This window comes from Quercus suber, unplaced genomic scaffold (genome assembly GCF_002906115.3).
Source record: "Quercus suber isolate HL8 unplaced genomic scaffold, Cork oak 2.0 scaffold_449, whole genome shotgun sequence".
Classification (NCBI taxonomy): Eukaryota; Viridiplantae; Streptophyta; class Magnoliopsida; order Fagales; family Fagaceae; genus Quercus; species Quercus suber.
Window position 1 is genome coordinate 1 of NW_027069900.1, and position 22,414 is coordinate 22,414.

General features: G+C 34.3%; 2 protein-coding genes across 2 annotated transcripts; one reads left to right on the forward strand and one right to left on the reverse strand.

The window, feature by feature from the left end:
- Window positions 1-4,681: 4,681 nt before the first annotated feature.
- Window positions 4,682-5,605, forward strand: LOC112006091 (caffeoylshikimate esterase). Its single transcript, XM_024038390.1, has one exon. The coding sequence runs from the start codon at window positions 4,682-4,684 to the stop codon at window positions 5,603-5,605; it is 924 nt and encodes a 307-aa protein (XP_023894158.1).
- A 584-nt stretch (window positions 5,606-6,189) lies between these two features.
- On the reverse strand, window positions 6,190-12,620 carry LOC112006094 (2-succinylbenzoate--CoA ligase, chloroplastic/peroxisomal). The gene is made up of 10 exons (XM_024038395.2): window positions 12,385-12,620; window positions 12,239-12,311; window positions 10,516-10,684; window positions 10,306-10,404; window positions 9,500-9,597; window positions 9,116-9,309; window positions 8,476-8,603; window positions 7,189-7,577; window positions 6,716-6,930; window positions 6,190-6,622 (listed from the first exon to the last, which is right to left on the reverse strand). The coding sequence occupies exons 1-10, from the start codon at window positions 12,591-12,593 to the stop codon at window positions 6,493-6,495; spliced, it is 1,704 nt and encodes a 567-aa protein (XP_023894163.1). The 5' UTR covers window positions 12,594-12,620; the 3' UTR covers window positions 6,190-6,492.
- Between the last annotated feature and the right edge of the window lie 9,794 nt (window positions 12,621-22,414).

Below are 22,414 nucleotides of genomic sequence, written 5' to 3' on the forward strand. Positions count from 1 at the left end.
GTTAGATAAAATGTAAATATTAAAAAAATAAGTGAATGTTAAAAAAATTATAAAAAAATTGGAAAGAAAAAAAAATAATGACGTGGACGCTGATGTGGCTTAACTAGATTGTAACAATAATAAATGCTACGTTTCAGCTTTTAGATGTATATAGATACATAGATTGGAACTATAAAGTCACTCTAAAACTTAACCAGCAAATAAACAAATCAATGAGAAATTCCAATGTCTTTGAACATCTACAAAGGAGTATATTAGTGCATACAACCCAGTAAATCAACGACGAATTGAGACTTCATGTGGCAGTATATAATTTTTTTTTTTTTAAATTACCAACATCTTTTTTATCTTATATTTTTATATTTTTTGTGTTTTTGGAGGAGAGAGACATACGAGTAAAACAAAATTACATATTTAGCCCTATTTTTAACAAAGATGTGTTACAAAACCCTAATTGAACTTACCTCAGGTGGGTAACCACAAGAGGGTAAGTTATAATTTTCCCTACTTTTTAAATAAGAACATTGAATCAAATTTATAAAAATAAGATAGCATTTGTGAATGGAGAATAAAGTGAAGATGGAGAATGGAGGTTAGAGACGAGCCAAATGATGATGGTCTTTCATTAGAACGTTAATTATTACACATTGGTGTGTACGGAGTGTGAGTGCCACATCAGTTGAAATTGTGTTTTGGACGTTTTTAATTAAATTATGAAATCGTGTTTTCAAAACATGATTTTACGATTTCAAAATTATAATTAAAATTGTGTTTTCAAAACACAATTTTCAAATGTTTGTATACGGATGTGTACAACTAGTTATGTATAACAAACATTAATGTTTTCATTATTTGGTAGAGCAAAGATCAAGAGAGAAAGAGAAGAGGATGGATGCCAATTTCACATAAGTCCACCATAACTTCACAATTAAAAACCAAATAGAAATATATAGTGTATGAATTTTTTTTTTTTTTATTAATTTATCACTTTATCTTAGAAAAGATAGGACTCAAATAATGAAGAAAAATAGATCCATTTTTTCGTCTATGATGATCACAAAATGCATGTGGTATATATGTTACAAGCTATAGTGGACCTCTCTTTCATCTCTAAAAAAATAATGTATGTCTTTAGTGTGTAATCTTAGTCCAATTGCTTTAAGAGACTAAAGGAAGTCCTCTATCAACTTACCATCCCTAAGCCTATAAGAGATCTCACATCTAACTCCTCCAAGCTTTTACAAGCCCTTAGAGTGCCAAAAAACACCATGTGTTCATCTTCGCTTGCTATCCAAGTTCCATGGGCTATCGTTCGTGTGATTATTTACATTAGGCCTGTCCAAACCCATCTGAGACCCAACCTACCCGGAGGACCCAATCAAAATCGATCCGAAACCGGCTGACCCGACTATTCCGACGATCAACGGCTGGTCTTCTCCACCAGAAACTGACTCCGACAAGTCGTTTTCAATTTTTATCTCCCCAAAACCCGAACCAACTAAAGAAAAACCCATATTCTAGCAAAAAACCTAAATTCCGACAAGAAACCCAGATTTTGGTGAAAAAAATTCCAAAATTTGGCTAAAAAAACCCAGATCTCAGCCAAAAAACCCAGATTTAGGCAATATTTCACATAGATCAATTGAGATTTTAATCGAATCTGGCGAAATCTCATAGATTCCGATGAGATTTTCACTAGATTTGGGTTTTTCTCACTGTTTTCTCGAGTTTTCTCACCGTTTTCTTAGATTTACGATGTCGACCAACCCGCCCGCCACCCGTTGAAGTCTGATCTACCTAACCCATTTACTTTGGCGGTCGGCAGCGAGTGAGATTTTTCCAAACCCGATTCCGTTAGATTGGTTCCGGATTGGGCACAAACCCAACCCGAACCGACTTGTGGACAGCCCTAATTTACACCATGGCTCCTAGCCACATTGTGTTGTGTGGGCTATTAAGCTGTCCACTAACACTCAAATCATGCTACAATGATTTCCCAACATCATGTGTATGAGAAAGGGCAACTATTATATCAATGGTGAATTGCAAACACTTAGTACTCAAACATGTGTTTTAGGACCATGTCCATGTGTAATCACCTCGGCTATATTTTCCAATAGATGATGTGTGCTTTCTCTACGGTATTAGGATTCTTAGTGCATACCAACAACCACCATACAATCTCATAACAATTTGATAGGGGTATTTTTACTAAGAAAATTTCTTAACTCATTAACCTGGCCGGATAAACATCTCACCCAGGATCCGTCGAGACAAACATCTCATTCAATCTCCTTGAGACCCAACAGGACAAGAAACTCTTTCTCCTTGGGACTCATCAATACAATATCTCCATCGATCTCCCAAAGACCCATCGGGGCAGCATCTCTTTCGAGCTTGGTGGCCATGGAGCATTACCCGTACCTCCACTGTCGGTCCTAAGGACTCTTAATGGATTGGCTTGCATACCAACAATTGAATACACTAGGTCCCACAATATTTTACATGTTCTCCACTCATGTCCCCCTATATGGAAAGAACTTGCATGCTACGCACAAAGACCCTACTACATATTCGTATCCTCCCAGTATGGGAAGAAATGCCCTAAGATCTTAGGGCCTTAACTCCAAATCTTTTCTACAAGGAAAGATCCTACATTCAAGAGATCTTGGTCAACTCTACAACACTATATAAACACCAAGTCTTCTCTTCCTTAAGGTACGTGAAATTTCCTAACTCTCACACTTTTGAGTTCTTGGAGATTCTTTTATCACTGACTTAACCTTCGAAAGGTCTTTGGCTGGCATCCCACCGATGCTCTCTGTTAGTCTTTGTTCTCTTATTCTTTAAGTGCCTTAATTGGCGCACGTGTGAACAGTCAACTCACTGACGATTTTGTGCATCATCACAAGTCACAACCCAATTATGACTTAGAGGCACTTCAAATAACCATTTTCCTTACTTGTTTACCAAAGTAGAATTGCACACAAAACCATCATATCAAAATCGAGGACTAAGCAATTTTTTCTGGCACAACCAACTACTGACCACACCCCAGGTTTTAGGTAAATCTAAATTGCTATTTCAATATGTCATATCATATTTCTAAGCAAACACGTTTGGTCCTACTCAGCAAAGCATGTGGTGAGCACTATTAATTTTCTAATTTAACTCTCATGAGTAAATCTAAAAATTTGAACACTATCTATACTAATATCGGAGTGAACATACTCTTGCACATAAAATAATCTAACTTTGGGCATGATTTATCTTTCTACCATTAATCATAAGGCAAGACTAGATGCTCTGCCTCAATGAAAATGTCAACGGATTATAGAGTTATGGAACAGAAACTCTATGGATCTCACTTAAACTACATTAGCTACCAATTGTCAACATTAATGGTTCAAAACGATTTGTACCATTTTCGAGAATTAAAGAATAGTGGACAAAGTTATCACTCCCACCTTGTAAGTCCACTTGAAAAGGACTAAATTAAACAAGGTGAAACAATCTTTGCCTAGATAATATCTTATGTAACAAGGAGTGAAGAGTGAGCAACCATTGTGCCCTAATTCTTCGTCTCATAAAAATCTTCTATCATCTAATTCTCCAAAGAATCAACTATTTAGTATCCTTCCAGAAAATGTGATACCATAATAAAGTGACAATCCCCAAATTGTCATGAGACAAACTCCAATATAAAAATACAAGTCCAACCTCATGGCACTTATCCTACTGTAAAAACCAAGATCAACATCTCCAATTTGAATCAAATGAGGGAAAATTTGCTAAATGGTGATCCATTCCTAACAAATATCAAATATGTGGAAAGCACAACACTTATCTAAAGCTTACATTAATGATTCTCTACAAATCCACAAATGACAAGAAAATATTTATTTCTAATTAGCTTGCATGCCACTAATTAAGATCCTAAAAATCACATTCATGAGCTATTGTTATAGTTCATATTCAAATGGATTGAATTTAGAGATATTACACATTATCTTCTTCTCTTTGCTGAAACTTCAATAATAGGGGGATTTGAACTCTGAACATTTTCTGTTGGAAATATCAAGCAATGCCAATTAAGCTACAAAGCTCTTAGCTGATAATTAATATCATCATAATGGGTAAAAAAGGGGATAAGATATTAACTTTGATGGTCCCATCAGAATTTATCCACACACATTCTAAATGTTTTAATTACATAACCCAAAAATCTTTTAGGTTGTGTTTGGCCTGAAGCCACATCAACTGTTAGGTACCAGGACAGTTGGGATTATAATTTGCCGGCTGTAACTAGTGACCGGTGAAGTTAGAGAGAATAGCTTTATACCATATATGCATAACGCAAAGCAAGCTAGCACATTTATACTCTTATCTTATGAGGTTTCTACTTTTTATTCATTTCTTTGAAATTTATTAGGCGTGGATTCCATTCAATTTCAGATGGGTAGTGCAATGTCTAATAGTAATGGAAAGTGCAGTACCATTAATTGCTACAAAAAAAGTGACTCCAATCAAACAAACCCAAATAAATAAACAAGAAAAGAATTTAAATAGCCTATTTAAAGTGCAATGAAATGCATGCCATCCTCCCATGCTCTCTAGTCTCTTGCTTCTTATTTCATTGTCTTTAGCTTCCAAATTTAATCAGTTACTCCTTCAAAATACAATGTCTCACCCTTCACACGATGCTAATGAAAGCAGCCCTTATGGAGACCTTACAAGAGAAGAATTTTACAAAAATCACCAAATCCTCCACAAAGAGAGCTTCATGCTAAACCAACAAAACATGAAAATCTTCACCCAATCATGGAGACCCAATTCCACTCTCCAACTCAAAGGCATAGTAGCCATGGTACATGGCTACAACTCTGAGAGCAGCTGGTTCTTTGAGCTAACTGCCGTGGCCATAGCCAAAACTGGATTCCTTGTTTGTGCAATAGATCTCCAAGGCCATGGCTCTTCAGATGGCTTACCTGGTCACATCCCCAACATTGTGCCCATTGTATGTGATTGCATACAGTTCTTTGACTCTATTAAAGTTGACCACCCTAAGCTTCCAGCTTTCATTTATGGTGAATCACTTGGTGGTGCCATTGCTATTCTTGTATGCTTAAAGCAAAAAAGAGACTGGAATGGCTTAATTTTGAATGGTTCAACGGGTGGAATTTCGGCTAAATTCAAGCCCACGTGGCCCTTAGAAAAACTACTTCCTGTGGCTGCATTCTTAGCACCCATATGGAAAATAGTGATCTCAAAGCTTCTAGCTAGTAAATCATACAAGGAGTGGAAGAGGAAATTAGTTGTGAAAAATCCAAACCGTAAGGCCTCCGGGAAGCCGCCAATGGCGACTGCATTGGAATTGTTGAGAGTTTCTGAGTATATAAGAAGGCATTGCCATGAATTAGAGGTTACCATGCTAATGGTGCATGGAGAGGATGATGTGGTATGTGACTATAGGTCTGCTAGGTTCATCTATGAATCAGCTGCAAGCGAGGACAAGAGACTGAAAATCTTTCCAAGTATGTGGCATCAGTTGATTGGTGAACCTAAGGAGAATATGGAGCTTGTGTATGGATTCATATTGTCTTGACTAGGGGATCGGGCAAACAAGGCTAAAAGCAGTACAAACTGTTTCTGAAGTCCAGGAGTTCAATGTTCCGTACTATTATTGTACTGGGTGGGTCTCGGCTATGATTATTAAAAGGCCAACGATTGCTTTGTATAGTTGATCTTGATATGAAGAAGCATAAAAAAATATATTGAATTTTTTAATCAAATTTCAGTTTAAAAAGATTTTTTAACAAAATTATTCTAAAATGACTTTTTAGTAAAAATGAAATGAGAGTGAAATGGAAGCATCAATTTGGATATTTTTCATAGTTAAGGGTTTTAAATTTTAAATTAGAATATTAGGGAACCAATTGATTTGTTCCAAAGTTCAAGGGTAAATCCTATTGCACACAGTGTGTATGTGCAATAACTAAAAGTCGCAATTTCAAACTTGAAAAATGACTTGAAGTCACGATTTCAGTTGTTTGCATGCAATATGTGTACATACACATTGTGTGCAACAATCGTTACCCTTTTTAAAATGACCATTTTTAGCTAGACCAACATTGGTTCACACTTGACTGGATTGGACCGGCCAATTTTTAAAATCATGGAAGAACTAGTTGTGGAAATGGAGCTGAATATGTCATTCTTTGCTCATTTATAATTAGAATGAATACACATTATCATCAAAAGGAGCTCTGGAGTTTATGCAATCAAACTACGCCATGAATAATTAAAAGGAATTTCTAGAATTTTTTTTAGAGGAGCCATAATACGGCTCTGTGGCATACATATCCTCACAAGTCACAACATCCACTCCTACTGTTCCAGAGTGCAGCTGTTTCTTTCAGATATGTGCGCTGGTGACTAGAATGTGGGTGAATTGCTTACTGATATGATGCTCCGAACAACCAAGTGAGATAGTCATAAACTGCTATGCAAGGATTGGAGATGGGATATAACTTCTCTTCGAACTTGATCTCTTTTTATTTTCCCAGTTGTTGTGGCTGGAAATGGTTCCGTCCATAAAATAAATACCTTTGGAATCTTGAACCTTTAGAAGATCAAAGGGAAACAGTAAGTAAACCATCCAATCTAATATTACACATATAAATCACAAAAACCAATATGTACTTAGAAAGGATACCCAGTTAAATTCTTTTCTCTACAATAACGTCGGAGAATTGCACCAGATAAGACTGGCACTTTGTTTTTAGATGAGTGTTCAAAGGTTCCTTGAGACCAATGCCAATGTTCTCTCAACTCAACACAAGCAACAACCATCTCTGTCAGGTGAGCATCTGGAACTCCCACAATGACAGTGCCAACAATTCCTGGATGTTGTAACAGGATTCCCTCCACCTATTCATCACCAAACAACTATACTTTTAGTGTGGGACCATGTATAATATAATACATATCCATTAAAGCTAGAATTTTTTTTCAAGAAATTTAACTTAGACTGGTAAAAGAAAGTCCCAGTGAATCATTAGATTCATTTTATACTTCTTCGGTCACCACCAAACAAATGGAAAGTGTATAACTTATTAATTCCGCTTGTTTTTTAATGGATTTCTAAATAAGTGAATATTTAAGCAAGGCCAATTCAAATTATGCTACCTCTTCAGGGTAAATGTTCTCCCCTCCACTCTTAATTTGCCCTTTTGCTCGTCCAATGAGCCATACATTACCATATTCATCAATGGACCCAACATCACCTGTGTCAAACCAACTCTCATTGCTGGAGTGAGCTGCCTTTGCTGGAATTTCTCCCCAATATCTAAGCATTAAATGTGGGCCTCTAGATAAAATTCTTCCAACAGGAGAAGAGCCATCGGCACATATCTTTAATTCTACATGGGGTGCAGGCTTGCCAACACAAACACCTTGTGGTTGGTGAACTGAAGTATACTTTATATTAGCAACAGTCTGATGGTGCTGGCTGTAGGCTTTCATTGTTGGGTCATAGATGGTCATGAAGGTTAGCGAAGAACATGTCTCTGTCATCCCTATATTAATTAAATGGAAAAAGGAGAGAAGAATAGTAAGAACACTATAATACATTGCAAAAGACTTTTTTTTTGGGCGCAGGGGGATCTAAAGAAATATTCATAATGTCAATAATCAATAGCAATTACATTCTTTTACTCATCTAGTTACTAGTTCATCTTCTTGAGGTATGTAGATAATACAAGTTGACCCTGGCTCTTTAAACTTAATTTGCAGACTCTGAGTAAGATCTAACACAGCTATGCTGAGCTTAATGCTTAAGCTTGACTCAAAATTCAGAAAATTATTCAGCTTTAGCTTGTTCACATTCTTTTGTCCACAACTAATTGACACAGCTAATTAGCATAGATAGAAATGCTAATTGTGAAATACTCAATGGTCATTTCATCCATAAAACACTCTTTTCTTTTTATAGGTTTTCATCCATAAAACACTCATTCTAGCTGTTCAGGAGCCCAAGCTAATCTATTATGGGAGTGGCTAGTGGTTCTGTCAGTTATTGAATGTGGAAACTCAGCTTGAACACAGCTCCATGGGCTAGTTAACAAGATGGAGTACAAGCAAAGGACCATTTACAAGAATTTTTTTTTTTAACAACTCCACAAGATCAATCTTAATCACTTCTGATAGTAAAGTACCAAAGTATCTTGCCTGGTCATGGTGGGTGGAGTTAACATGGAAACATTACTGGGTCAAGACAGTTATTGTTTAAGTGTTTAGGTTGGATATTTATTTTTGGGGGAAAACTTTTCATTTTAAAGCTCTTCATTCTTTTTCCCCCCAGATGACTTCAAGTTGCTTCCAAATATAAGCCGAGATCTTTAGATTCCACATCACTTCAGAACAGAACTTGTAATACTGAATAATTGGGAGAAACTATGTATGAGAGATACCCACCATAAGCAGAGAGAAGCTTAGCTTTTGGGAAGAATAAGGTAGCATCCTTGATAAGCTCAATTGACAGACCCCCACCTCCATTTAATATCTTGTTCACAGTCTCCATCCCTTTCCAAGTTTCCTTCTGCCTGACAAAGGCTTCAAACATGACTATGAGTAAACTTAAAGATACAATTTACTAGCATTGAGCTGTATGATGCAAATTGTATAAAAAGCAAGACATTGTGGAGGGGCAGAAGGATTAAATTTCTGGAGTGAACTTAAAGATAGCAAAAGGATGTTATATTGATGATTTAGAAGAGACACCATCTAGGAAGACAGAATAGTAAAACAGGAGTATAGCCGTCTGCAAATTGTTAGGACATGATATGCTTTAAATAAATTAAGCATAAAAATTCACAAGATAATGCAAATGATCTTATTTCTATAAATTTAGTACAAAAATTTATTATTATATAGCTCATTAAACTATTATCAAAGTAGCATGCAATTGAGATACGTTATATCATCTCATTGGTTAGCACAAACCACCTGAGAAAGCTCCGCAAATATTTGTTCCAAATACATTGGAATGTATAGTTTGCCTATTTTTTTATCCAAAAAAAAAAAAATAAAGAAATAAAGAAAAATTATAGTATACCTGATTATAGAAATTATACCAGCCATTATTGCAGGGACAGTGATAAAAGAAGTCACTTTGTGTCGTTCTATGGCCTCGAGAGCTGATTTAGGCTCAAATTTAGGAATTAAGACATGGCAACCTCCAACCATTAGCATGGTCATGGCTGACGAAAGACCACCAATGTGGCACAATGGTGCAGTATGCAAATAAACCTGCATATACCAGCACAACAGACATTAGAAATCATTCTTCCTTGAGCTGCTTTCGGTGTAAATGGTTTGACCCCTACTAACACGTGTATGTGAAACTTTAATTCGAAAACCTTTAGTCCTCACAGTATTATCCTCAAAGCATATTGTATAAACTAAAAAGAACATGTACACATCATGAGGAATGGCATACATCATCCTCACCGTAACCAACAATGGCAATTTTTGATAACGATTGTATAATCAAAGCTGCATGGCTTAAAGTAACTCCCTTTGGCCTCCCAGTGGTTCCTGTAGAAAACAGAACAGTCATAACAAAAAACTAAAAATCTCTATCATTTTATATTTCTTAAGATTCTATATAATGGTTTTTTTTTTTTTTTTGGTTGAAAAATCACTTCAATTCTTTGTTGAATTTATTTGAGTAAAATAGTGACCATTGACTGTAGAAATAGGCAGAGCTAGAGCTCTATATATGCGTGTTCCATACAAGATTTTTCCCAGAAACTACAGGTACAAACTTTTAATAATTGATAAAATCCTACCAAGCTCTCAAAATTTCAGACTGGCAGTGCCTAACATTAGCTCAAACAGTATTTAGGACTGGCAGTTAGTTGCACATCATCACACTTTCTAGATTTGTGCAAATATTAACTCATCAAAACAATTTTAGCTCTGACTTTGGCACTTGTTACCAATTTATTGGCTGAAAATTATGAATGCCCAATTCTATATGTAATGCGGCATGCATGCATATATCAGGGTTGAAAGGAAGGGTGCAGCAGAGTTAAAAGCAGGAGTACAGCTTACTAGAAGGGATTTATATTTCCAGACAGTACACCTATAAGGACTGCCCAAATTTAATCAAATTACTCGTCTATAAATTACTCATGGAAGTTTTTGAAAGGCAATAAATTATGCAATTAGGCAGCAGCATTTCCAAATCCACAATCAAAATCCATATAGAAATTTTAAGGAAAAAAAATAATGAACTTGTACCTGATGTGAAGCATATTATAACAGCACCCTCATGTGCCCAGCAGTGGTTCAATGGTTGAGAACTTACAGAATTCTTCTTGAGCATTTCAGTAGTTAATACTGGAAAAAATGAAAGAAGCAAGTAATATTGTCAAACAGCAGGTAAACTCTTCAATCCATTACGTCATCATTCTTCATGGCAGCATTTTAAATGTCCACAAGACTACATACCATTCCACATCTTCATGAAATCTGAGGAGGGGGAATCCAAAGAAACATGCCACCTCAGGGAAGGTATGTCATCTTTTTGGAAGTTTGAATACCAGTGGTGACAGCTCTCATCAGTAACCAACATAACTGGCCTCACAACCAGCATTGCCAATCTTGCCTCTTCAAAGCTCTACAAGTTAAAAAAAGAAAAAAATTAAATACAGAAGTAGGAATAAATGAAAAGGATATTTTTCTAATCCTATATATAAAAATTATTGTCATCAATCTCCATGCGGTTTCTAGACGTAAAATACAAAAATAGCCTTAATTAGGTCAACTGGCCAACCTAAAACAGCAGCCTTTTCATGGATCAGAGTATGGATGTCTATGAGGTCTTATGACATGATTCTAGTAATTTTCTTCTGTTATGGACAAAGAATGCTCACATTTGATTCAAGGTTTTGTGTGTGTGGACAAAGAATGTTCACATTTGATTCAAGGTTTTGTGTGTGTGTGCGAGCGCGCACGTGTGTGTTTTGCTAATGCGTCCAGAGCTCTTTAAGCACTAGATTATTCCACAGGTGTATAGCACCCCATCTCATACAAACCAGGTTAAAGGGAAGCATTTTTGGAGGGTAGACCGAAAATGCAGGCTAGGAGTTTTGAACCCAATACCTCATGGATCTTATGAAGCCGCCTATCTGTTAGCATGTGGTATATATATGCTTGAAATACATTTCTGGACAACTTCCTAGTAGCTTACTGCTTACTCATCCAGCTTCAGAAGAAAATTCTAGATTCAGATTCAGAATAAGGCCCTTTAATCACAACCATTTAGTATTTTGGATACAGTACATCATACATGTATGTTATATATCATGTCTACATTCAGTAAACCATCTATTAAAAAACTACAAGAACTTATATATCTCTATGATTTGCATATTTAAATACTAAAAAAACTAACTCAAGTGTGGTAACTTCATTCTCATACAGAAAGATCATATATTTATTATATAATTCCCATAGTCAACTGAAATATCCCAGGTCCCAGACAAATTAAATCAATGTTAGCATTACAATTAAATTCATCATTTCCTAACATCTTAAGTTTTTTTGGGACAATCAATAATTTATCATACTATCAAAACAGGCCTTTTTTGCCCCGTTATGCTATTTTTGCAAACATATTAGTTATGTGGCGAAAAACGAAACAAATCTCTATGATTTGCATATTTAAATACTAAAAAAACTAACTCAAGTGTGGTAACTTCATTCTCATACAGAAAGATCATATATTTATTATATAATTCCCATAGTCAACTGAAATATCCCAGGTCCCAGACAAATTAAATCAATGTTAGCATTACAATTAAATTCATCATTTCCTAACATCTTAAGTTTTTTTGGGACAATCAATAATTTATCATACTATCAAAACAGGCCTTTTTTGCCCCGTTATGCTATTTTTGCAAACATATTAGTTATGTGGCGAAAAACGAAACACATTAGTTCTTTTTTTTTTTTTTTTTTTTAAGTTTCCAATGAAACTCGAGTTCCAAATAAGGTCACATAATTAATATGTCTCCGCTCTAACTCCTATTTATAATGTTAAAAATCATACGGTGTTGGACTCCACTAGAAAGTCCGGGTCCGCCCACAAAAGAAGTGTTAGAATTATAATTAAATAATTAAAAACATATTTAATCTGTATGAATTAAACTGAGGAGGAGTGAGGACTCACCCATCGGTAATTAAGAGGAGCAGCTATGCCTCCAACGAATGCAATGGCTAGTAACCACTCCATATACATATCACTGTAATAAAAATTCCCATTCAAATTTATCAAAACAAAAACACAAAAAAAATTTAGAGAGACTGAGAGAGAACCTGTTGAAAGCAGAGATCGCAACAATGTCACCGGTGGCGACGCCGAGTTGAAGAAGGCCACGAGCAAGACACAACACTTCGTCGGCAAATTGCATGCCGGTCTTTTGCCGATTGCCGGTGATAGTGACCACGTCATCACTCCGGAGAGTTGAGAGGCGGGTCAGGCATTGACAAATGTGGGGCTCCGAGTATGAGAATTTACTACTCATTTTTTTGGTTTTTTTGGGTTTTTTAAATTCATCTAGGAAGCTGGAAAGCGCGGTATTATAAACAAACAATACCTTATCTACTGAGACAAAATAAGGTTACACGTCAGTGATGATTCCCCCACAGCTAAATCCGATTGGATATTGTGATTGCAAAAGCCTATCTTTAGTGTGACTCATAACTAGACATGGCAAAACGGGCGGGTCGGGTCGGGTTAGGATTGGGTCAATCGGATCACGGGTTAAAAACGGGTCATTTTAAGCGGGTCAAAATCGGATTGCGGGCCGGGTCGGGTTGACCCGTATTTTTCACATAAATTTTTTATTTTTTATTTTTATATAGAAACAACATGTATCTGTCATTTGAAAAGTTATGCAACAAATTACTTAATGTAGAATGCATTATTTTGAATTCACCACATATATCAAGAATGAACTCAGTTAAACTTATTAATACTTATTCAACAATTTTAAAATTATACAAATCCTAACATTACAATCTAAAACAAAATAACACAAAGCTAAGTAAAACAAATACACAAATTTTATTTCTATACAATATCAACATTCCAAATATAAAACAAAATTACAAATGACTTATTGGATAACTCATTTGATAAAGAATAAAAATATATAAGAAATTTACAATCTTGAAATTTAATTTTATAATCTATTATCAGTTGTGGTTGACACTCTATTTCAATTTGAGATATACTTTAAAATTTGATTGCTTACTTATTTATACGTGGTCTCTTTTATGAATATCATATTATTGTTAAGCAACACACACTCTAGGAAATATAATAATTTATTTTGAAAAGCCGTTTATTTTGGACATAAATTATTAAAAAAATAGGTCTAAGTATTCATAATTTATGCTAATTTGATACTTTAGCTTCACTATTTTCATACTTGTGAATATTTCTTACATGTCTACAATTTTAAATCTATGTTTTTAACTCTACTGTAACCAGATTATCTTGGCATGTACTTTGCTATTTGATATCTAAAAATACTTACTCATTACAGAATGTTCAACCATTAATCTTTTAATTAATTTGCATATAGTTATGTAAATGTATCAATTGTTTCCTTAAAGTTCACAATAAACAATTAAACCAATATTGTCTTAATTTTACTATTTTTTTTTTTTTTACCCAAAAAAAAAGTTTTAAAAAAATGGTTCGGTTCGGGTCGGGTCGTGGGTCGGGTCGGGTTGACCCGCAAAAAACACGGGTCGGGTCACGGGTCAACCCGTTTTTGCTTCGGGTCAAAAAATTCGGGTTCGGGTCAAGTATTTTTCGGGTCGGGTCGGGTCGGGTCAAAAAATTCTGACCTGTTTTGCCATGTCTACTCATAACCTTTGTTAAACTTGTCTTTATTTTCTTTTTTCTTTTTCTTTTTTTTTTCTTTTTTTCTGTTTTTGATAGGAAAACTTGTCTAATTAGTAATTATGGAAGCAATGAAAAGTGTTGTAAAATTAAGGATTTTTTTTTTTTTTGAGAAATTGCATATTTAGAACAGGAGATTGGAGATTTCAATCCTGAATTTTTCAATTGAAAAACCAAAATGTGTCCACTTGAACTACAATTTTACAAGAATATGTAATTTGATTTGTTATGTTTTCACATGTATATTTATTGTTTCACTAGGTGTTTTTTTCATACAATTTTATTGCAGGATTTCAATTCATTTTTCACTTTTTATTGTTGGAATTTTGATACTTGGATTAGAGGTTTTTTTTTACTCAATTATATCATACAATGAGACTTTTTTTTTTTTAGAATTATAATTTTACATTCATCCCAATTTGAGGTTTACACATTTTCCAATAATATAATATATTTATGAACTATTGGTATAACCAGGATTGTCATAAATTTAACTCCAAAAGAAACTTATAGTAGTATATATTCAAAAGGACCTAACTCTTAGATACACAGCATAGGCTTTAAACCTCTTTAACTCACGCTCAATTTCCAATGTAAGATTAACCCACTGTATTAAAACCTTCTCCTTTCTCTTCTCGTGTGTGTTAAAAATATTTTGGTATTCTCAAAAAAAAAAAAACTCCAAAAAATGAACACTAAAATGGCATTGATATTATAATTTTCAATTCTTAGATGTGCACCGAAAGAGTTGCAGTTAACTCAATTGTTAAAATCTCTTATTGTTGAATAAGAAATCTGAGGTTTGAATTTTGCTTATACCATTAATCAATCAGTGTTTTAACCTAAAGATAAAGAGCACTCATCATGGAATGCATAGGTTGAAAATTTTCTAAAAATGTAAAAAAGTAAGTGGACCGAAATGGATCAAAGTGGACCTATTGGACCAAAGTAGACCGAAATAGACCAAAGTGAAACAAATGGACCAAAATTGACCAAAGTGGATTGATTTTTTATTTTAAAAAATGCATAAACCCTTAGTTGAGATGAATAAAAAGTTATATATATATATATATATATTACATGTAATGCACATGCGAAGAGGCTAGTTTCTTTTAATACAACTGCCAATTATGCATTTGTGACATCAAAAGATAGCAAATTATTAACAATACATGAAATGATATCAGAAAAATAGAAAGATAATAGCAGTGGCAGCTCCACATATATTTTAGGGTGGTCATAGGACCACCCTCACTTGCCACAAATTTATATATATATATATATATATACTTGAAATTTAAATATAAAAAACAAAATATATATATACACACTAAAACATATATTTTAGGGTGGTCATAGGACCACCCTCACTTGCCACAAATTTATATATATATATATATATATACTTGAAATTTAAATATAAAAAACAAAATATATATATACACACTAAAATAACCTATTTTGACCACTCTAAGAATAATATTGATTACTTTGACTTGAGAATTATAAAAATTTGGATTTAACAAAAATAAAAATAACTTTGCATCTATAATATTTTCACAATAGTTTTACTACAAATTGCAGCTTCTAACTTGAGAAATAATATTGTAGCAAGCTATTATTAATTTAAATTTGAGTCTAATACTAACATCACTTTTTTATCCATCAATATATAATAGTTGGTCGCATAAGATTTGTTATAAAAATGTTATGAACATAGTATAACTTCATAAATAATTTTGGCCCCCCAAATATAATCCTTAACCTCTTTAAAAAAAAAAACCAAAATAAATAAATGAATAACAAAAATAAAAATTAGCCTAACAAAAATAAGAGTAATGTTACATCAACAACAAAAATGCATTTCACAACAAAAATAAGAGTAATGTTACATCCACAACATTCTTTTTGTTAGTAGAAAGAAATGGTGATACTTCATGTAATTACGCTCTCTTTTTTTGTGACATACATCCAAGTTATTTCTTTATTAGATTTTGTCTAATTTAATTTTTTTAGTGACTACACTAAAAAAAATTCCTTCAACCACCATTGGATAACATGGATCAAAAATTCTGGCCGTAAACAAAACCCTTTGAACATGGTATCACTATTCCAATTCCAATTCATGTATACTTTTTATGTAAGTAACATCAGTAACCTCTACTTAAACCCACCCCTCCTCCCTTCGAACATGCATTTGGTCCAGAACTTGTTGAACTCATATAAAAATTAAAAACCTTGTGGTTTATTTGATTGGCACTTCAATATTTATGATGTTTCTGACAAAGACATTTAAGTTCAACTACCTCATTCTCATTATAACTATGAAATATAAATTTTTAAAATTAAAAAAAAAATAAAAAATAAAAAGAATTGAAAGATTTAAATAGGATGAGGAGGCCCAAACCCAGTCTGTTCGCTCAATTAAACCGAGAAAGCTTGCCTCATTCGTGATGGGCTAAGACGGATAGGATTCTGAACCCAATTTTAGCCCACGCCCATCTGAGACGCAAGAGTATCCGATCCAACATATTTCGCTCCTCATTTTCCTGCCAAGGAAAAAAAAAAAAGGAAAATACAAACGAGTGATTTTTTTTTTTTTTTTTTTTTGTTATTGTTGTTGTTGAGAAGAACATTAGATAGGAGTGAGTGAGAAAGAGAAGAAATGGAGAATGCAACGGCAACACCAACAGTATGCTACAAGTGCGGCCACCCAGGCCACTGGTCACGTGACTACCCCTCCTCCGCCTCCACCTCCGCTCCAATCCCTAATTTGGAATCCACAAGACCTTCTTCCTCTTTCAAGACTAGAAGCACTGGCGTAACTAAATCAAGTGTGATATATATATATATATATATATGTCCAAGGTGGCAGTAGCAACAAGTAGTATAATGAACATAAAGATAACTGAAAATACTTCTTTATTGAAAGTAGAGTTAAACACTTACAGCAGTAGTAGTGAATACAAGATCTCAGAATAGATTAACAGTTACAAAGCTTGAACTAGTCCTAGTTACAAGGTTTGTAGGAACAAGGTAGTAGTAAGAACAAGGTGAACAAGGTAGTAATAGATAACAGAGAACTCTCTCAAAGAAGGCTTCTAGGAAAGAAAACTCTCTCTAGAGAAAATTCTAACAAAAAACTTCTGATTTTAACTTAAGGGACAACCCCCCTTAAATAGGCAAAATTCGGAGTGAACAGTAAAAGTGAACAGTAAAAAGTGAATAGTAATCCGTGAACAGTAATTTTTCCCACTTTTTGTCTTGAAATCTTCAGCAAATTTGGCATAGTTGATAGAAGTGCTTCTGACTTAGAGGTGACAAAAAGCAAAAAAAATCAATAGTGGTGCATGTAGGAGTATGGGCTTGAAAGTAAGGAATATGGTACACATGATGTCCTTTTGTCTAGCCAAAGTTTTCATAAAGAACACCAATCACCAAATTTGTCAGACGCATGGCCATGTACAGGAATCTCATAGTAGGAGCATGGGGAATCTCATAGTAGGAGCATGGGCTTGTCAGGCATTTTTCGAAAACTGCATTATTTTTAGCCGTTGTGGAGGCTAGAAAGCCAATCATTAATAAACTGCAAAGGGTCAGTAGGATCTTGACTAAAACAGTTCTTGATAGTAGGAGTATAAAAAATATAACTTTATCAGTGAGAACAATAATGTCACAAATTTAATCAGTAGAAGGAGCATCGGATGGGTATCCATCAAATGGATCAAAAGGGCCTTGTGGAGAATTGCATGGTTGGTCAAGGTAAATAGCATATCTATTGCAGAATCCGCAATATAATATTGGTTCAAACACTGGTCTTTTTCCCGAGATGAGCAGGCTCCTTAGATTACAGTGATTAGTTATTCGCAACCGAGCAATAGCATCAACATATGGCCTGGGACCAAAAATAGAAATTCTATCAGTGCTTCCTATGAAATGATAATTTTTCCATAGACTCTGAGCCACCTCAATAATCTGGTTATTGAAATAATCACTCCAACATTCGGCTAGAGCATAAGGATGACAAATGAGAATTTCCTTCAAACCATTGTCCTTGGTGAGTATGTCCATTTATGAGAATAAGATGCTTTGAAGGCTGGACATTCATCCAATTATTTCTTTCCCATTTTGGCAAAGTACTCCAGCATCTGATAGAAACAAAAGGGCTAGAAAATTTTTTAATAGCATCCTGAATTATTTGTGGAAGTTGGCTGGCTTGATGATGGCTTGTTAATTTTAAGAACCTGATAAAGCCATATTCAAACATACGAGAAAGCCAGTTAGGATCAGGATCAGTATTATCATCTATATATATATATATATATATCACACTTGATAACAGTTAAAGCATCCTCATCAAAGATTTCAATAAATTTAGCATTTACCATCTCAAAAACCTATTTTATCAATTTTAACACCTCACTTTACAATACACCCAACATCAAAGATTTTATATTTTTTACCACTTCATTAAAATATTAATTTTTTATTATTTTTTATTCTCATTCACATTTGTTTCACTACCAACAAACCCACTGCCACTACTAACACCAGCTGCCACCACCGCAAACAGCCACAACCACAGCCGCCGCCACCACCAACCACTACCTCAACCCCCAGCCACCAAAATAAAAAAATAAATAAAAAACCCACGACACAAACCGTAGCCAAAACCCACCACCCCAACAACCCTAATCTAAACATCAACCCTGATCTAAACCCACCAACAAACCCATCACGCCGAACCAAAGAAAAAGAAAAACCACAGCCATCGAACCCAGGAAGAACCATGCCAAAAAAAAAAAAAAAAAAAAAAAAAAAAAAAGGAAACCTCCATCGCGGCCACCAGACCACAGCCATCGGACCCACGATCCATGACTACAATCACCAAATCACAGCTATCGACAGCCCACAATCGGTGGAGCACAATCATTGGCGAACCACAATTGGCGAAGCACAGAGAGAGAAGAGAGAAGAAAGAAGGGAGAGAGGAAAGAGAAAGATAGAAGAGAGAGAGCCTTTGAGGTGAATAAAAAATAATTTTTCTTTTACAATCCAGCTACAGTGCGGTCTCAAAGATGAATTGTACTGTAGTTGAATGTCAAAAATTTTAAGATTTAGCATATTTAATGTAGAGGTATTTTTATCATTTGAGGTGCTAAAAATGCTAAAAAATAGCATTTAGCATTTTTAGCACCTTTGATAAGAATTCTCTTAAACGTCATGATATACAAATTATAGTATTAATCTCAATAAAGTATATAATAAATATTTATGCTTTTTTGTTACAAAATTTTTAAAAATAAACCTAACATGCTCATACTATACACGTATCATTCTTTATTTGTTTCTCTATTATTATGTCAAATTTTTTTAACATATTTTTCCTAAAAGATACCAAATATACTTACCATATAAAGCACATATCGTATTTTACTAACTAATTTCACAAAATATTTTCATTTGAATTTATAAGATATACTTGCTCACTGGGGATATTCCCCGATGAATAAAAACAACAGAAACTCAACATAAAATAACCACTTCATTTGTATATATAGCAAATAGCAATACACTAATAATTCAAGCTAATATCATTTTAAGACAGAAGGAAAGAAGTGAAAATTAATCTCGTTGAAGAGAAGCTGACCTTGATCAATTAAGCAGCCATTGCTGAATGCTGATGATCTTGATCTATAACATTTGCCATTGGCAAATACCAAAAGCCTGGTAGTATTATTAGTTTTTTACTTCTACTACTTACTCAATCTGCGAAAGTAAAGGGGTTTTTTTTTTTTTTTTTCGAAAGCAAAAGTAAAGTTTGTAATTTAGGATAAAACTTAGATATAGATTAGGTTATTTGATAGTTACAACATGCTACTAATCTTACAATTCGAAGCCTTAAACACTTTCCCCCCTAAACCCAATTTAGTTGCAAGACTTTTGGCAAGTTACTTGATTAAATTCCAACAACTAATTGCATTGACCAATAAAATAAGAACACTTACGTTATTTGATAGTTACAACATGCTACTAATCTTGCAGTTCGAACTTCGAAGCCTTAAACTCTTTCCCCCTTAGACCCAATTTAGTTGCAAGACTTTTGGCAAGTTACTTGATTAAATTCCAACAACTAATTGCATTGGCCAATAAAATAAGAACACTGTTGTATTTTCCAAAGATGGTTCTTCACCCAAAAAAAATCCATGGTAAGTGACTTTTGTTTTTGGAAGGCATTATTCAAAACAGCTACTTAATCATTTTCCAAGAAGTGAGACACACTATGAGGAATTTAAAAGGCAATAACATTTTAGTGTTTTACAATTTTTACTATGAAATTAGACATGAGTAGTTGTAAGGACAACAATAAAAATTCACAACATCTTTAAATTAGTTTACCACTTTACATATAAAAAGATTTAAATTGCATATTGTGGTGGGTCCATATGTGAAATGCTATACTAATTTAAGAATGTTGTGAAATTATTGTAAATTTTTGTTATACCTCCAACTTTATTGGAATAATATAAGTCGACTTCTTTCTAAAAAAAAAAAAAACTTCATTGATTCAACATGGGGAAGGTTTATGATAAAATCACTTTTTGTTGTAAACTACTTGGATCAAATTTTTATTTTTTTATTTTAGTAAATTATATATATATATATATATTGAAATAAATGACCAAGAGCCTTATAACTCAACTAATATTTTTTAGTGTTTACACCTTAATGTCTAAGATTCTAATTTCACTTCCTCCAACTATCAAATTATCAACAAAAACAATGTTGAGGTTCAAAAAAAATTGCCCACAGTCTAAGGCCCAAAGAAATAAGCATGTTGGGCCAATTTCATGAAAATAAAGTTAGAGAAATAAAGGGCTAGGATTCAACGATCCATGAAAGAAAAAGAATTTAAAATACAAGAAAGGCCCAACTAGTTAGGATCAACATACCAAAAGGAGTCCAATAAGAAAAGCTGGGTCGGGATCCCAGAAAGTCACCAAAGTCTGGGGATTTCTGGAATGAACAACACAGTATAAGAAGAAATTAAAGCAGGATAAAAGACAAGGAGCATGCAGGTCTCATGCGCCCAGGCAGACAGTGGAATCAGGAAGGTACAGAAGCAGAAAATGCATGAGCTACCGAGGTCCCCAGAATGAGAAAAGGCATAAAAGAAGGTAGCTGAAAGGGAGCTTTCAACCCAGCAGTAAAAAAGACTAACTATTCAAGAAAATGACAAAAAATGAAGTGCAACCAAAAGCTAGGAGGGTGAAAGAAAGGATTGAAGAGCAGCGGCCTGAGGGGAGCTAGAAATAGAAAAACATCTATGGGACTTTCAGCTTGGTCGCACCAAAAGGAAGAAGCTATGAGGGAAACGACCAATCCCTGAACAAACTGGCACAGCGCAAGCTCTTAGGGGCAAAAGGGAGAAATCACTGGTACTCCCAGAACCCTAGAAGCTCACCATAAAAGAAGGGGGAAGTCCTAGCTAACGAGCATTCAGAAAGGAAGCAACTCATTGATTTTTTATTTACACACATCACCATTTTTGGATTTCTATAAAAGATACAAGAGCCATAAAAGGACTCTATAAAATTAAGGGAAAAACAAAGGAATCGCTCCCAATATCCCCTAGACAGCCACTATAGCATGTACTCGGATTCAAAAGATTCAAACTTTGCAAGTCTTTGAAGCTCAAATAGCTATCAAAGTTTGTAATTTTTGAACTTGGTTGAACCTTGTATCACGTCTTAGTGAGCATTGTAATCATAATTAAATAAATTTATAAAACGTCTCTCATTGATTCAAGGATCCCTAACCCCTTTTTCTTTTTGCCATATTTTATCTGTTGCACATTTCCTTGCTGTTTGAATTGTCATTCAATACGAATATTTCCGTTTGTTAGTTTATTTGTGTTGTAGGAAGCTTGCTTTGTGCACCACTTAGTTCTTAAACAGCCTATTAGTTGCAGTGAACTAAGCCTAGTCCACCAAGAACAATTATTTGGCCCAGGATCTTTGGGCCATTGTGCCGAGAAAAAAAAGGCACTCTCACAAACAACAAGGATGTAAATGAAGTGAGTTAATTTATTTTCATTTATTTAACAAACAAGTCAAACTCAAACAGATATTCAGGTTAAACTCAAGCACATGTTGGTCAAATTGAGAAGATCTCTTACGTCACATTTGTTTGTGGGAAAGCTCACTAGCATCTGCAAGTGGCTCAATTTTGCTAGTTGTAGCTTATCATCAATTAAATAGTTACACCACTTTGGAAGATATAGATATCTCAACTTTTTCATCATCCATAACACTGTCGGTATTAGTACAGCTGAATCCCAACTCAGTTCTTCAATGGTTTCCAAATTTAGGGTCTATAAACACACCAAATTGACTATGAGGGAAGGTAGCTTATCATCAGTTAAATAGTTAC

Bases quoted from the DNA above. Each gene is read 5' to 3' on its own strand.
- LOC112006091 (XM_024038390.1), top strand. From the start codon at position 4,682: ATGTCTCACCCTTCACACGATGCTAATGAAAGCAGCCCTTATGGAGAC.
- LOC112006094 (XM_024038395.2), bottom strand. From the start codon at position 12,593: ATGAGTAGTAAATTCTCATACTCGGAGCCCCACATTTGTCAATGCCTG. The intron at 12,312-12,384 runs GTTCTCTCTCAG...TTTTTATTACAG, and splicing joins GCGATCTCTGCTTTCAACAG to TGATATGTATATGGAGTGGT. The intron at 9,598-10,305 runs GTACAAGTTCAT...TGTTTTCTACAG, and splicing joins TATAATATGCTTCACATCAG to GAACCACTGGGAGGCCAAAG.